We start from the raw sequence: 16,639 nt of genomic DNA, 5'->3' as shown, positions 1-16,639 counted from the left end.
GAACACCAGGTGGCGCCTGCGCTTCACGAAGCGCTCTCAAACTACCTGTTGTGAAGCGTTCAAGAACGCGCAGCGGTACTCTCCTCATGAATCGGTCTGTGATTTAGCAGGATGTTAAAACAATACATACGGCGATGTAAAATTATCTCATCAAAATGCGCCGACGGTGCTTACTTGACTAAAAGCAGCTTGCGTCTGGACCGAGCTGGCTTCGGACCTGACGTGCGCGCGCACACAATAGCGTTTTTTTATTTATTTTTTTATTAATATTTATTTATTTCTGCTGCGAAGAACGGAGAAGAGGGGAGGGGGACCGCGAGGTGCGTATGAATTATTAATACGCTTTGCTTCACACCAGCACACGCACTCGGAGGGGGAAACACCCCCGGTTCGGTTTCCATAGCACCGCCCCCGGGAGGCTCGCGCGGCCTTCGACGGAAAACGAGCGTAAAAGCGCAAATGTAGAAACTTAGAAATGTCAGATCACGTGCCCTCCGCAATAAGCGCCGAAGAGAAAAAAAAAAGTGTCGCTTGACACAATTCAGATAATTTGAGGAGAAAAATGAGAGAAGGTGAAGGGGATGTGGAGGCTCGCCTCCCTCTCTGACCCCTCCCAAAACGGTGGCGCTCTGACGGCAGGGATCCGGCGCTAGTTTGGTGAAGGAGTCGCGGCGAGACTGTCGCTGACCTTGGTGCTGAAAGCCCTTCACGTCCTCCTCAAGCTACTTCACTGTCACTCCGCATCGAAAACGTGACGGTGCTTGTCTTTTCTTTTTTGGCTCTGCATTAACCGCACGTCGTTTTTATAATCAGTTTTTTTTTTTTTTTAACTCGGTAGATTTGAAACGAACATCAATCGGTTGAATCAAATCTGAGATGGCATCGCGCGCTCTCATCGCGCGCGGGGCAGTTTATGAGTTTATAATTTTGAGCAGACAGAGCCAGACCAGTTGTGATCTCTCTCTTGTGTAGGCGGATTTTTTTTTCTTCTCTCTGTGAACGCCGTCGTGAATTTTCCTGATCTGTCTTACTGAATCATTGATCCGCTGGGTATCGGTCCGGTATGCTCTGTCATCTCACACTGTGACATGGTACTTTAACATTACCGGGAAGAAAAAACGAGGATTATCACATTTGGACATGGAGACTCCGAGGGAGCCTGGTTTTGCGCCCAATAAAGAGGGACTGAAGCAAATAGCGGGGAAAACCCTGGGACACTTGTACAAGTAAGATGTTTTATCATTATAAAACCGAATCGTTCATTGACAAGTATTACATTTAGCGCACGCGTTCGTCTAGATGGAGAAATGCGCCAGCTATAGCTGTACTACAGAGAAAGCGCGTTTTGCAGCTAGTTTAGTCTATTCGGTAACGAGTTTCCCCGGTCGGTTTTGGCGTCACGCCTCACGGAGACGTGAGGAAAATTATGTAATTCTGCATAATCTTGGGAGGAGGGGAAAGAAGCACGCGAGTTTTCCTATCTTTGAAGGTTGTCATTGTAACCCGCGACTAAAATGCGTTTACGATTGAATAGTAATGGTTCCGTTAGAGGATTCCCTCGAGTGCGGCTTCTTTTTTAGAGACCGTATTCCCACAGCACCCGCAAACAAGACCTCGATTGAATCCACACGGAAAATCGCTTTTTGCGTAATTATTTCACGTTCGTTGATGCTCCTATATGTCGAGTCATTTTTGCATCGCAAAAAACGTTATGAATATGTGAGATTAAAAAAAAAAAAAAAAGATCCAGCGTCTCCGCCATCTGAACAAATTGTTCTTTCGAAATTGAAAGTGCCTTTCCCCAAGTAGCCTACTCATTTTAATAAATATTTATCCTCATCTTTTTTTTCGTTTGCTTAGACATTTTGTAGTATTTTCCAAAAAAAAAATCGCATTTTTCTTCTGAGATGCATTTATCACGAAAAAAATGAATTTATCGTTATAGCACATTTAATGTGAGCTTTCGCGTTATACATGGCCTACAGAGGATCGGGAAATACAATTCATTTTATTCCCGTCGCACTTGCTAATAAAAAGAAAATATATGCCTGAAATGAACATTGTTATTTTTGTAAAAATGATATATAAGCTACATTTCGATGCGCATTAATTTAGTCTCGACACAATGTGCAATTTCGATCATATTGTAAATAGCTGTACGCAAATAACTTTTTGTAGCTCTGGTATAATAAGTGTGAGTGACGGTAAAGTTCGCGTGTCGGTGGACCTTAATACTGTGTGAATGTAAATAAGGTGAAGGTGAAGGAAATGCTGCAATGCGGTACAGTGCGCTTTACAGCGGCACACCGAGACTATTTAGGAGTTTACATAAAAATCCTTGCGTTGAAAAAACTAAAAAATCTGTGGGTCGTTTTAATAATCATTGTCTAAATCTGTCCGTGCAACTTAGAACAGGCTAGCAGTGATGGATGTAAATGGAGTCAAAACCTCGACTAGGGCCTATTCTTGTCTGAAGTAATAAAGGTAGATGGGGTTCCTGTTAACTGGCTCTTCTGGCCGCAATCGCTGTTAGCGTCCTGCCAGGAGTCTGACGCTTCTCTTCTGTCTGACGCAGAGTGTTAGAAAAGCGACAAAAACCCGGCGAGAACATCGAACTGACCGAGGATGGACGGCCTGCTCAGTCCAACGAGAAAAAGACACCTTTGTGCGACTGCACGTGCTTCGGACTCCCGCGCCGCTACATCATCGCCATAATGAGCGGCCTCGGGTTCTGCATCTCCTTCGGTATTCGGTGCAACCTAGGCGTGGCCATAGTGAGCATGGTGAACAACAGCACCATTCACCTGAACGGGAAGATCATCATCAAAGAGGTTTGTGCGCGTGGCACGAGCGGGGTTTTATACGCTCGCTTCGGATTCGTGACACACCCCTCACGAGCGTGAGTGCGCGCGCGCGCACGCGCACACACACACACACACACACACACACACACACACACACACACACACACAAACACACACACAAACACACACACACACAGAAGAACGCACACTGGCTACACTTCGCGTGGATACTAACAAATCGTGGAAAATAAAAAGGGCACATTTTAAAAGAACACTGACTCGCGTTTGCTTGAAACAGACGTAGTGGATGCCACTGCTAGCTTGGAAAATATTGAAAACGAGCATGCTACTCATGCAAAAAAAATTGACCTTGGTTACTTGAATGTCATCGGCCACAAATTGATTAACTCTTCAGCTGGAAAATAATCCTGCGCCCTTGTCATTTTATTTCTTTTGCTCAATAATCAATATATATTTTGGTTGCTGTTGCTTTAAAAAAGTTACATCCTCTCCCTAAAATATCGAACGCATATTATTATAGCCAATGTCTTATTTTAACCGAAATAGAGGTTTTATAGAAACGTGTGCTTTCACGTTTAGCCTTTTACATATTTTCTGTTTCTCTCCATTAGAAGGCAAAATTCAACTGGGACCCGGAAACAGTTGGAATGATTCACGGCTCGTTTTTCTGGGGTTATATTGTGACGCAAATCCCCGGAGGATACATCTCTTCTAGATTGGCGGCAAACAGGTAAACCCTGGGAATTTAATAATTTATTTATTCAGATGATGATGATAATGATTTCAGTCGTCGTCGTTGTTGTTAGCTCATAGTACAACAATAAATAATCGATCGCCTTTAAATTCCATTTGGTTTATAGAATTTCATAATAGAATAGATAATACAGGCCTATCTAATGTTAACGAAAAATTAAGAAAAAATAAAAATAAAAAAATAAAAAATACAAACAATTCTATAATAATTTTTCGTTTTATTACGTATATGCTAATGTGAGTTTTATCTCAGTTTCTTGCGGATTTTTTTTTTCGTCAGAAATGCAAACCGAGTCTTATAAAATAGGCTATGAAAAAATGACAGCTTTCATCCTACATTATTTCCAAACCGGTGTGCAGACGAAACACGCTACTTATCAGATTGCGCTACCTGCCGTTTACGTTTCTTTAAAGGTAGGTCTGCACGGGCAGGTCAATCACCAGGGCTGCTGTTACTCGTTTTTAATTTCAATGTTTTATTTTAATGTACAAGGATAATTAAAGAGGAGGCCTCGGTCACGCAAAGAAGATAATAAATATTTGAAATCATTTAAAATCGTGTAGCGGATGATTGGGGGGGTTTCCCCGACCGAATTCGTTGAGATCTACACGGTAAGTAGCTTGGCAAACCATGCTGTACACGGTACGCTGGGAATACAAGCCACGATTATTCATAGCGGCGAATGGATCTGTTCCTCTCATTGGACGAAAAGGGGGAGGTGGGAGGAGCCAACTCAGCAGACGTTCGACCCAATGATTAATTATTTATTGTGCAAAGTCTCTTTTAAGGTAACACGTTTCTTGTGAAAATACATGTACATAAATGCACTTTATGCATTATTACGGTTTATTTTGTCATAAAAAAAAACGAACAAAAGAGAAACGTCAAAATCATGCTTAAAGAATAAAGAATTGTAAAGAATGCGTGCGAGACATTGCTGTTGTAATTTTATTATCCTAATATAATAAAATATAAACATGATATATGAACATATTTTTATTCAAGCGTTCGAGGGGTAAAATGAAACAAATAAATCGGCACTAGAGACAAGCAGAGAGAGAGAGAGAGAGAGAGAGAGAGAGAGAGAGAGAGAGTTCATTGCTATGGTTGATCGGCCTGCTTGTGTTTCCAGGGCAGAGTGAAGGCTGACCCGTCGTGAGTTGTAGGATTAGACTGTGGGAGCGGGTCTGTGGGGCATTCTCCACCTGTTAATGAGATCCCGGGGGAAGCGTGTCTAATCTGCTCGATGAGGGGGGCATGGCAACCAGCCCCGGACATGTTGCCGGAGGGCTTGGTCGCACCTCATCTGTCACGCAACAATTTATCAAAAATAAAACTGCCACGTCGGTAGCTGGAAAATGCGTTTACGCAATTTGTGCTCACGAAAACGTTTTTTATTTAACGGCTGGCCAATAATAAACGAACGTTATCAAGGAGCTGAAATTGAATTTTAGGCTGTTCTGTTAACTCGGTAGGCGTCGTCAAATATTTGACTTGATTGTCGTTGCTGAAATGATTCGAGTTCATTTTTGAGCGTGATTGAGATCTAATAGAATCAGCGAGTCTCGCGCTGGAGAACTCCCTCAATCCTATCAGCGAGAGAGAGAGGGGTCTTCAACGATACAAGACCGGAGGACAACTGGACATAAACGGAAGGCCACTGTTCCTCTGTGTCACAAAAGGCAACGAGCCTGATATTTTGAAAGCAGATATTTTGCTATAGATGCAACGCGTGTGAAGAAATCATCGAATCTTTTCTCTCAGCGATAAAAGGGCGTTTAACAAACACGTCAGCGCGGCAACTAAAACAGCGCCTAGCTGAAACTCGGGGAATAATTAGATTCGGTTTACACAAGTCTCATTCTATCAACGAATGTCTGTATAACTCAGCCATGTTTCCATCTGTTGTGCAGGGTTTTCGGCGCAGCCATTCTCCTCACATCCACGCTGAACATGTTCATCCCCTCGGCTGCACGTGTTCACTATGGCTGCGTCATATTCGTCAGGATATTACAGGGGCTCGTGGAGGTAGGAACGGGCTATTATCTCTCGTTCGTAAATGCTTGTTTGGCGATAATAACTAATAGTGATAATATTAAATCTAATGCCGTATCTCTCAACAGGTTACTAACGTTTGGCCTCTTGCCTTTGGTAGATATTTTAATAGAAAGAAGAAAAAAACATTTGTGGGAATTCTTTCTGGGAAAAGCCCAAAGCCCTGTAACAATCAGTTATGGCCTGAGGATATTTCTGTGAGAATAATGACCCAGGCTTTGTCTTTAGTACAGCCGTATTGATCTGTAGAGGCGCTTATATGTGTGTGTGAAATAGACCACTAGATCAACTTCTATCATGCCAACAGTGCATATTATTCTGCTCTTTTTTGTAAATTATAAATTTGCATTTAAAGAGATTCATGCGATGTAGCCTTACTTTGCTTGCTGCTTAAGATTTTATCATTTGAAAAAGTTTAATTTTTTTTTTTGTGATAGAGCTGATGTGTATTATTGTTGTTTTTCTAGGGTGTGACCTACCCAGCCTGTCATGGGATCTGGAGTAAGTGGGCTCCTCCACTGGAAAGAAGCCGCCTAGCCACAACCTCCTTCTGTGGTAATCTTTGTTTTTTTTTAAAGCAAAACAGCACGTCACTGAATTATGAAGAAAACCAATTCCACTATATTTGTTTTATTGCTACCTTAGTTTCTCATTACTGCATGCACGTTAAAATTTAAAGATACATTTGTTGTTTATACTAAAGAATTCTAGGAAACATTATTTATGCATGAACTAGATTTTGTTTTAATGCATATTCTGCAACAAATTCTTTTAAGTCTTTTATAGTCTTTTATCTTTCTCAGTTCCTTTTTCTTAAACTTAAACGTCTCTTCTCCTCTTCTGTAGGTTCCTATGCCGGAGCTGTCATTGCCATGCCTTTAGCGGGGATCTTGGTGCAGTACACAGGCTGGTCATCTGTTTTCTACGTCTATGGTAAGTGTGTTTTTTTTGTTTTTTTGCATGTACCCCATGAGCCATGGTTATGGTGCAAACCGTCATTGCAGGAGTATGCTTAACGGTCTTGATAAGTGTATTTTAGTAAGTGTGGTATGGATTAGCTCGCTGATGCTGAGTATTGATTTTTCCTCTGATGCTGCCATGTGTCTATCCTCTGTGCTGACACTGAATCTGCTTGTCGCTGTGCCAACAACCGGCACGTGCTGTCTGAAAAGCAATGAACTGTAATCCATTTAGTTATATGAAGGGTTTTCAGTCAGCCCAACTTCCCGTCTGCTTCTTTTATGCCACATATTAAGATTAGTTTTAAGACCAACGTTGTTTGTTTCCCTTTAGGCTGCTTTGGAATTTTCTGGTACATGTTCTGGATCTTAGTGTCGTATGAGAGCCCAGCTGAACATCCCACCATCACGGCCGAAGAACGCTGCTACATTGAAGAGAGTATCGGCGAGAGTGCTAAGCTGCTAGGTCCTGCAGAAGTGAGTGACTGCAAACATAATCGCGCTCCAATCTTTTGACTGGCTATGTGTAATCTCCGGAATATAATAGGGTTGGATAACAAAGAAGAAAAGGCTTGATTGTAGGATCAAGTCCTCTTTTAAGAGATGTTTTGACTAATGGGATAACATCCCCTCTCATGCAAACCTATAACTAAGGACCACTCTATATTTATCTATCATTTTAATGCCCATTTGTTGTTTATTCAAATTGACACAAACCTACTTTACTTATGGTTGTATTCTGTATTTTGCTGTATATCTAGGTATAACAGGTTACCAAAAAAGACTTGGATCTTGATTCTGTGCATCTGTTGTTGATTGATGCAGATAAATACAGGCTTGCAGTTAAGGGGAAGTAAATGATCCTTCATGTGTCATCGAAGAGGTGTCATTTTGACCACAAAGTCCAGTTACAGCGTTTTGATTATACATTACAAAGTAAATAAAAAAAATTAAACATGCACATAATACAATAATCACAATAACAATAAGATAAATAGTATTCATTTTAGAAAATACATAGGGTGAATTTTCATTTTAATATTTACTTTAAGATTAAGAGCAATCCCTTTATTCTCTCACTTCTTTATTTACAATTGTTGCTACAGTTTTCAAGCGTTAAGATTGATTTCAGTAATTTATGGTTTCTTTAGAGGGTAAATGAAAGCACTGAGCAAATTTTGTCAGGATGTCTCAGAAAATTAAAAGATAAAATGCATATTTCTTTGGTGATCACACTTTTATGAATAAAATTGACATAATTTTGAGGTAGATGACAATATTTGCAGTGTCACTACAGGTCACTGAAGTGTGATTTTGTTGTCATGGTGTTATATGAAGACATCTAATGAAATCAGTAAGGCATATCAGGTCTTTTGTTGTAATTTTATTAAATTTGCCATTTTGTCTCAGTGTAGATTCTTTGGTGTATATGCCATGCACTCTCAGGCATCATTAGAACTGACAAAGAATTAAAAACTGTTAATGCAGAATCAAGACATAAACACTAAAATCGTTAATATAATGGGTTTTATTATGACAGTTCCCTCCACATGTTGCAATAATCCTTTCTTTTGCAGAAATTCAAGACACCTTGGAGGCAGTTTTTCACATCCATGCCTGTCTATGCAATCATTGTTGCCAACTTCTGCAGGAGTTGGACTTTCTACCTGCTGCTCATCAGCCAGCCTGCATACTTTGAGGAGGTGTTTGGCTTTGAGATTAGCAAGGTAATTTCAGTTTACCTTTCATATTGCGTGCACTGAAATTGGTATTTGCTTTATCAAATCTGGAAAATAAGTAAATATTAAGTCAAGCTTTATTTGGGTCAGAATTGCCTTGTTGTCTAAGTTGCATATGATTTCTGTCTATAATTCCAGTGTGCGTCAGTAAATGGGTGACCTTTGTCATTCCCTAAGGTCTGAAATAGGTTGATGAATTATTCATTGTGAATAGTTCATAATGAATAATTCATTAATCACTTATTGGTGATTTAAGTCTGTGCTCGCATCTCATTTTGCTCGTTTTCTCACTTCCTACAGTTAAACCTTCAATCATGTCTTTACATCCGGTTACAGTATTAACACACTAATGGTGAATGTTGCATGACAGTTTTGACAGGCAATTTATCAGATCTATCTGTAATTAAGAAAAGTATTTTATTTTGAAATTGGACATTTTTTTCTCTTTTCTGTGATTCAACCACTTTTCTAAAATGCCACAGTATCAACTAACATTGGTCAATGGCTGATGCATTCATTCTGCAGTGTGTTTTTAATAAGATCCTTCTGTGCCTGACGACTGCTGTCTTATTCAGGTTGGCATGCTGTCAGCCCTGCCCCATCTGGTGATGACCATTATCGTACCCATTGGGGGACAGATAGCCGATTTCCTCCGTAGCAAAAACATCCTGTCTACTACCACGGTTCGGAAAATCATGAACTGTGGAGGTGAGTGGAACCCACCCCAAGAACACCAATAGAATGACACAGCTCCTATATGACTGAATTCTGGTTTAAATCCATTTAAGCTAGGGTTTTAAAGGAATGAAAGATTTTTCTTCATCCTAAATATAAACAGTCATAATAATTCTAACAATGATGATGTAACTGTCCATTTTAGCTTAGATTGCTGACTATCCACTGCTATTTATCTTTTACAGGCTTTGGGATGGAGGCCACTCTGTTGTTGGTGGTGGGTTACTCACATAGTAAAGGAGTGGCCATTTCGTTTCTTGTGTTGGCTGTCGGCTTCAGTGGGTTTGCAATATCAGGCAAGTCTTTAGGGAAACAATATGTCTGATTTCGTATTTTGCCTTGCAAACCTTTTATGCACAACGGTGAGAAGAAAAAAAATATTAAAAGGAACCATCCACAGCCAGGGAACACTGAAAATAATGGCTTATTTCTGACAAAATACTATGTTCTCCTTTTATCGCTCAAAAACGCTCTTCCTCCGCTGCAGCTTGGAAGGAATAAGTCGTTCTGCTGGACTTTTTCAATAATTCATACACGCTGTCCCCTGAGAGCAGGCAGCACATCTAGACAGAGCACTCAGTGAGGGAGGGGCTACAGACTCCTCCGCTCTACAAGATGGCTGCTCTTTCTATTTTTAGTCTGAATCTCCAACATAATGTTAGAGGTATGGAAAAATGTTCACTCTTAATGCAGAACCAAAATGTGCAGTTTATGCAAGAGGACTGCAGTGATTTTTGAAAATGTCATTCTGTGCTATTGATTTTCACTCAAGGACATTCACAGAGTTGTCCATAAGCCACTCTTGCTGTGTGCTTAGGGTCATTGTCCTGCTGGAAGGTGAATCTTCTGCTCAGGTTCTGAATAATCCAGACTAGGTATCTCTATATTTTGGTGCACTGAGCTTGTCTTCTACCCTGATGAGTCCCTCAGCCCCTGGCACTGAAAAATATCCCCACAGCATGAGACTGCTACCAGCACACTTTAGTGATTCAGACACAGCTTCACTCAAAATATGATAACATTTACTTGCAAAAAGAATGGTTTTCAGTTAAATTTCAGCTGTCCCAGATGAATATGAATATTTATGCAAACATAAGCTGCTATTATGGTGTTTTAAGCAATTAAATTAATTATATACATTTAAATAGAAAATACAGAATTTTTAATGTTTATTCTATTGTAGTTAATGAAACCTGGTTTGTTGTAATTAATTCAGTACCAAAGCAAAAAAGTGTGATCTTTTACAAAGTTATTCAAAATCTGTCTGATGTTAACGTAATGTATACCTTTATCTCCCATCAGGTTTCAATGTCAATCATTTAGACATTGCTCCTCGCTATGCCAGTATCCTCATGGGAATCTCTAATGGAGTGGGAACACTGTCAGGAATGGTGTGTCCTCTTATAGTTGGAGCCATGACCAAAAACAAGGTGAGACACATTGGATTTTCCTTTGCTTTTTAGATGTTCAGTATGAATGAATTATGTTGGCCCATGATGGATTAGATGGTGTTGGGAAAACTGTGCAGTTTAAAAATCACAGCAGATTTGTTATCTTGATTTTGTTTGTTTGTTGTTCCAAACCTATATAACATCTTTTATTTCTTATGAAGATTTCATGTGACGGATTTTCAAATCTCTCTGCCTACTTGTTGTACGTTGCCAAAAGTGCTCAGATTTATCAGCATTAAGCCTATGTTTATATCATGCATTATTCTCGCGGCTCCCAGGATGCTTCTTTATGTCAATGAATTCCTGACAACTCTTTCTTCCTTTCAGACCCGAGAAGAGTGGCAGTATGTGTTTCTTATCGCTTCCCTGGTGCATTACGGCGGTGTAATCTTCTATGGCCTCTTCGCCTCGGGGGAGAAGCAGCCGTGGGCAGATCCAGAACAGACCAGTGAAGAAAAGTGTGGCTTCATTGACGAAGATGAGCTGGCTGAGGAAACGGGGGACATCACCCAGAGCTACGGTGCCCTGGGAGGTCCGGCCAAGACCTACGGTGCCACTACGCAGCTGAACGGCGGATGGGCCGAAGGATGGGATAAACGAGAGGAGTACGTACAGGAAGGTGTGGATGAAGGGGGTTATGGATACAGGAAGGGCGGGGGTTACTCCTAGACCTCACAAATACACAGAAACAGACACACACACACGATGATACATAAACATTCAGTGGAGCAAAAAAGCATTTGGATGCACAACATGGAAATGTATAAATTCCATTGCATTAAATAACAAAATGCAAGTGCAATCTGCAACACATCTGCGACTTGTCTTTGTGCTTTTCTTTAGTGGGTATATGAAGTGTCTTCATTTTGAAATGAAAAAATATATGTATGTAGCTATACATTAAATAGATATAAAATAATATATATATGATATATCGTTATATAATCTAATATAGCATAACTTGTTTTTGTAAAACGTTTCGCTTTAAAAAAAAAAAAAAAGGAGCATTTTTGTTATCTCATCTAATGCAATGACATTTCTACAACTTAAGCATCCAGATCTTTTAGAGCCACTGTACATACAGCACATGATAAAAAAAAAAAAAAAAATATGCCCACACTGTAGGTTTTTGTAGTGTCTGTGAAAAAAAGATGATCAATTAACAAAAAAAACAAAAAAATTGTTGTATGTTTGCACAAATTGAAATGATCAAATCCTATATTTAAATATGAATTTAAATGAGTCAATTATACAAAGGAGATATTACATATCAAAATTGGCAGACTGTAAATGTTGTATGTATTAAAACAGAGTAACTTTATTTCAAGTGCAATCATGTGTAATATTGTGAAACCGAGTTTTTCACCCCATCGTTCTGAGCCTTTGCAACATAGAGAAGCCTGTAGAGTTAGTCAGGCAACCGGCTTCCAGATCCGAGGCTCTGGAGTCATTCATGGAGAATTACTGCTGTAGAAAATTCCAACCAAGCAACTGGTTTCCACTGTCGTTTTTTTGATTGCACTGAGAGAGCTGTACAAAGTAATTTAACAGCACAACAAAGCAAATTTGTTTATACCTCATGATGTGTTACTCGTCCATCGTAGAAGTCATGTTTTTGAGAGATTAAAGAGGACTTTGGTCTTTGACACTGCAGAGAAAAAGCACAGTTTTTTTAGACGATGAAATAAAAGCAACAAAAGTGTTTCTTAAACTCAGCAGGCTGTGTCAGTCGTATCCATATATATATATATATATATATATATATATATATATATATATATATATATATATACATTTTTTATGAATGGTGCTGTTCAATTTGGTGTTTGGTGTAATAGAGGAACTTGGGAAGGGGTTTGATTTTAGATAATTGGAATCACAAGAGCAACAAGAAGCAAAAGCACAGGGTGTCAAGGCTACGGACTCCTTAATTTCCATGCCATTGTTTGAACTCCATGCCATTTTGACATCTGTGAATGTTGGTTATGCATGGGTCAAAACTGTTTTTTTTTGTTTTGTTTTTACAAATGTTGTTTTTACTTTACTAAACTGTTACTGTTGTGTCAGTTTCTTTGCACAATTAACCAAAGGTAACCTGTAGTGAGATTTTAGCTGGGATGGGGCAAAAAGTTTCCATTGAGAAAGCAAGGGAGAACCTGTGAAAAGGGCTGGCATAGTCCTAGCAGCAGATAATAACCATATTCAATGTACAAAGCAATAAATCTATGGTAACAGTTACTTAGCAGTCACTCATTCAAAAATATGTAACACGTTAGCACATTTAACTGTAAACATTTTGGTTTAAGTGTTTTTGTGATGACAATTTAAAAAAAAGAAAAGATTATACAGCTACTTACTGTTAAAATACACACACACACACACACACACACATACAGTATATATATATATATATATATATATATATATATATATACATACATATATATATATATATATATATATATATATATATATATATATATATATATATATATATATATATATATGAATGAAAATATATTTAGATTTAGCAAGAGTCCAGCGCAGCTCTCTTTACAGTGAAGAGTTTGTGCGCTGGACCCACTCACCAGAAGAGAATGATTCTTAAGTGCCGCCTGCAGCTGCTTCCTGTGTGAAACTCTTACCAGGGGTCCTCAGCTCCGCAGGCGGCCACACCTCTGTAGTCGTCCTGTGTGGTTGCCAGTGGTTGCTTTTTGAGAGTATGTTGTCGTCGGGAATCCTTTGCGTTAATCCTCTCTTTTTGTCCTTCCCCTTTGTTTCTGGTCTGTGTTTTGTCTGTGGCTAGAGAAGCGCTCCCTTGCCTCCCTCTTTTCTCCTTGCATTTTCCCACTACTGTCGCAATATTCAGTGTGACACAAGGGTTGTGTGTAAAGGTATTCAAAAATCTTCAAAAATGACAGTAATTTGCCTGATGATGTTGAGGTACCTTATTCTTGTTTCCTGCCTAAGAGTGAACTGTGAATATATGGCTTCCTTTGCTGTCTTACTGTAAATGGAGAGGTATGTTGATGTGAAATTGAAATGCTCTATATAGCCTTTTTTATATAAAAGTATAACAAAATGTACTCGGCTGTGTTGTTTTACTGTGATTCCGTTAAGCTTTGCAGGACAAAGATTTGCAGCCAGTTTTGTAGATAGATAACAAATGTTGGTTTCTGCTGTATTGTATCACTGCATGTTTGTAAATCACATCTAAAAGTTTTTAGTCCTATAGCATTGGTTAACCATCACGCATATAGCAGCTCTGTACATTTTCCTTGCTCTAGTAAAATCAATACGAGGGTCCCGGGAGATCAGCACAACCTACTGACCACACAAACCTCCTAATGGAAACAAGAAGGAGGGGCTGCACTTAGAAGCTATTTAGAGGATGTGTTCAGACTGGTCTCTCATCGGCATCTTTCAATACAAACCTGCCCTCCTGGTGTTGTGTGCCATTACAAAACAAATCAAAAAAACTCTCAACTGAATACACACACACACATATTATTTTTAAATTGCTTTCTTAAAATATTTGATTATTTTTCAGCGATTCTCACACGATTAGTTCGAAGAAGTTCTAAGATCCAGTCTCTCTAAACCCCTCCTTTCCATGTGCCTACTCTGCTCTGGATTGGTCTACCGCGTACAGCAGTCTTAAATTAATATTTGTGGGCAGGGTCAAGTTATAATTCATGATTTTTAAATTTTCACATAAAAATATTTATTAATTTTATTTGTTAATTAAACGTTATTCAAGTGTAAGGAATGAAATTCAGTTTCACCATGCACTATTTTGCGATTAAGAACGTTTGCATCTGTGCCTGTTCTTTAAGATAAAAAAACAACATAGTGCTCTCACAAACGGTGCTGCAGGTTCAGACAGAAGCACATCCCTGCAGAACACCACAGTAAGAGAGGTGCAAATGAGACACGGCAGACGCTGGCCTCACTAGCCTTTGACCTTGGCAGTGTTTTTGCCTTGGCGTTGGATATCTATCTATCTATCTGTATGTTTGTGTATGTGTAAATGTAGCTCTATAATGCGACAAATAATGGTTTGTAATGATGAGATTATGGTTTGGCTATTGTATTACAATACAGCAGTGCAAAAAGATAATATTTGCATACTTGTGAGTTTCATATGCTCGAATAGTCACAGACATCCTCCACAACCTGGAACACAGCCGAGTGGCCCTGTGCATTCAATAGGGCAGTCAAAGTCAAGCTCCTGTCCCGCCGGAGGGAACCGTCACAGTCTGGACGATGTCCAGCTCTGCCCTTTCTCTCCGTTACATTGTGTAAGTCAGTTACTAATTGGATAACCTTCCTTTCAGCTGCTGATTTACAATATCAGATTGACTGAGGAAACACGTTCACACTCGGGTGAACGTAATTGATAGCTTGTCAATTGAGTGTGGACGTGTAATTGCCGAAGTGAGGTATATATCCTAACGCCACGAAGAAAGATGCGCAGGTTACTATTTTAACATACCACCCTGATACCAAGAATAGAACCACAAAGGTGGACTAATATCTCAGTTTTAATAGTTAAACAGTTTTAATACTAATACAAAAACTTTTTAAATAATAACCATTCGCTTCTATAATAGTCTATACAAGTTTTTCATTATTATTGTTTATATGAATGGATTCAAAAAATAATCATTGTTAGCAATAAGTAATAAGTTTTCCCGAACAGAGTTAGCAGATTTCGTGTTGAGCTACTCCTTTTGCTAATTGGACAACAAAGACGAGCCCGTCACTCGTGACCCTATTACACGTGTTTGCTCTGGCTCTGTCAGCCGTAACCGTCACGGATGTCCAGCAGATTGCAGTCCACACCCACCTCACTTGGTGTTCGTTCAAGCTTCTCAGTTATATCTGCTTAATGTCACGCTGAGAATAAAGATGAAAAGCGTACGCAGTATACTGTGCTGGCACAATTGAAGAATGTCAGCATCAGCATTATTTTTAGTATAAACTTGTGTGGTTTTGCTGTTTACGTGTTTCTGTCGGTGGGTGGAGGCGCTTGTGCATCCACTAGTGGGGGGCAGGTGTTGCAGTGGTCTCTCGGGACGTGGAGGGGTGGTGTAGTGTGACTGAAATCACTCTTTGATGACAGGGGCCTGCATGAGGGCCCTGAAGGCTTGCATCAACCCATAAATATCTCCTGATCCCCTCGTGGACAGGGGCAGGCATATCCAGTGTTTGGCTCTCCGTTGGGAGAAGGAGGGAGGGTGGACGTCTATGTAATCCATCTCATGTGTGAGGGAGAAAAACAGTGAATGAATGAGCCCTCATATTAAAACTGAGTAAGACCCTTCCCCCACCGGCCCAGCTCTCAGTATCCTCATCAATTATTCCACATGGTCATTAAAATCTCGTCTATTCCAGTAGAAGAGAATATAAGCAAATGGAAAGGAATTTTTATGTAGTCATTGTTTAAGTGGCAAGCGATATGCAATGACGTTTACCCCTCAGTTCCAAAACTGACAAGATTCGGCATAAAGTATGTAAAGCTGAGGGAGAATCTGGGCTTTCCCACTCAGCTCCACCCTGTAGAGACCACCTGACTGCAGGAGCGTGTGGGTGGGTGGGTGTTTCTGTGCATAGCCCTGGGTGGGTTTTTGCGTCAGTGCTGCATGCTGACATCCCATATTCACTTCTTGTAATTAAGATTCACATCATGTTCAGGTGCTGGAAGAGGAAATCTTGTGGGTGGGGAAAGTCTTGCTTGTGAGACACGAAGGGCAAGCCATTACAGCTGCTGGAGAAATTCATGCGAATTCATGAAGATGCATAAAAATGATAACAATCGTGCAATAGAAATGAGCATATGTGTCTCTATATATTAGCGTAAAATAATAATGATTTATTATTAAATCGTTTATTAAAGACAAAGACATTCAACCACGAAATGCACATTTATTCGAATTATTGGTTATTTGGTATAGCATTATTTTCCAGAGAAATAGTTATGGAAACATAACATGATTCATTGACTGTGATTATTGACAACTGGAAGTGGGCAGGATCATAGAGATTAAAGGTGCAGTATGTAATATTGCCAACTAGTGGTTGAGGTTCTGCAATTCCATCCTGGATTCAAACACATTAT

At 39.6% G+C, this 16,639-nt stretch overlaps 1 protein-coding gene across 1 annotated transcript; it reads left to right on the top strand.

The window, feature by feature from the left end:
• The first annotated feature begins 1,128 nt into the window (after positions 1-1,128).
• slc17a6b (solute carrier family 17 member 6b) lies at positions 1,129-11,504 on the top strand. Its single transcript, XM_043244692.1, has 12 exons — positions 1,129-1,226; positions 2,576-2,831; positions 3,437-3,555; positions 5,493-5,607; positions 6,102-6,189; positions 6,481-6,567; positions 6,928-7,070; positions 8,171-8,320; positions 8,908-9,040; positions 9,253-9,363; positions 10,370-10,497; positions 10,846-11,504. The coding sequence occupies exons 1-12, from the start codon at positions 1,141-1,143 to the stop codon at positions 11,185-11,187; spliced, it is 1,758 nt and encodes a 585-aa protein (XP_043100627.1). The 5' UTR covers positions 1,129-1,140; the 3' UTR covers positions 11,188-11,504.
• The last annotated feature ends 5,135 nt before the right edge of the window (positions 11,505-16,639 follow it).

The sequence above is a fragment of the Puntigrus tetrazona genome, chromosome 7 (genome assembly GCF_018831695.1).
Source record: "Puntigrus tetrazona isolate hp1 chromosome 7, ASM1883169v1, whole genome shotgun sequence".
NCBI lineage: Eukaryota > Metazoa > Chordata > Actinopteri > Cypriniformes > Cyprinidae > Puntigrus > Puntigrus tetrazona.
The sequence above is the reverse complement of the archived record's forward strand: the minus strand, read 5'-3'. Positions and strand labels throughout refer to the sequence as shown.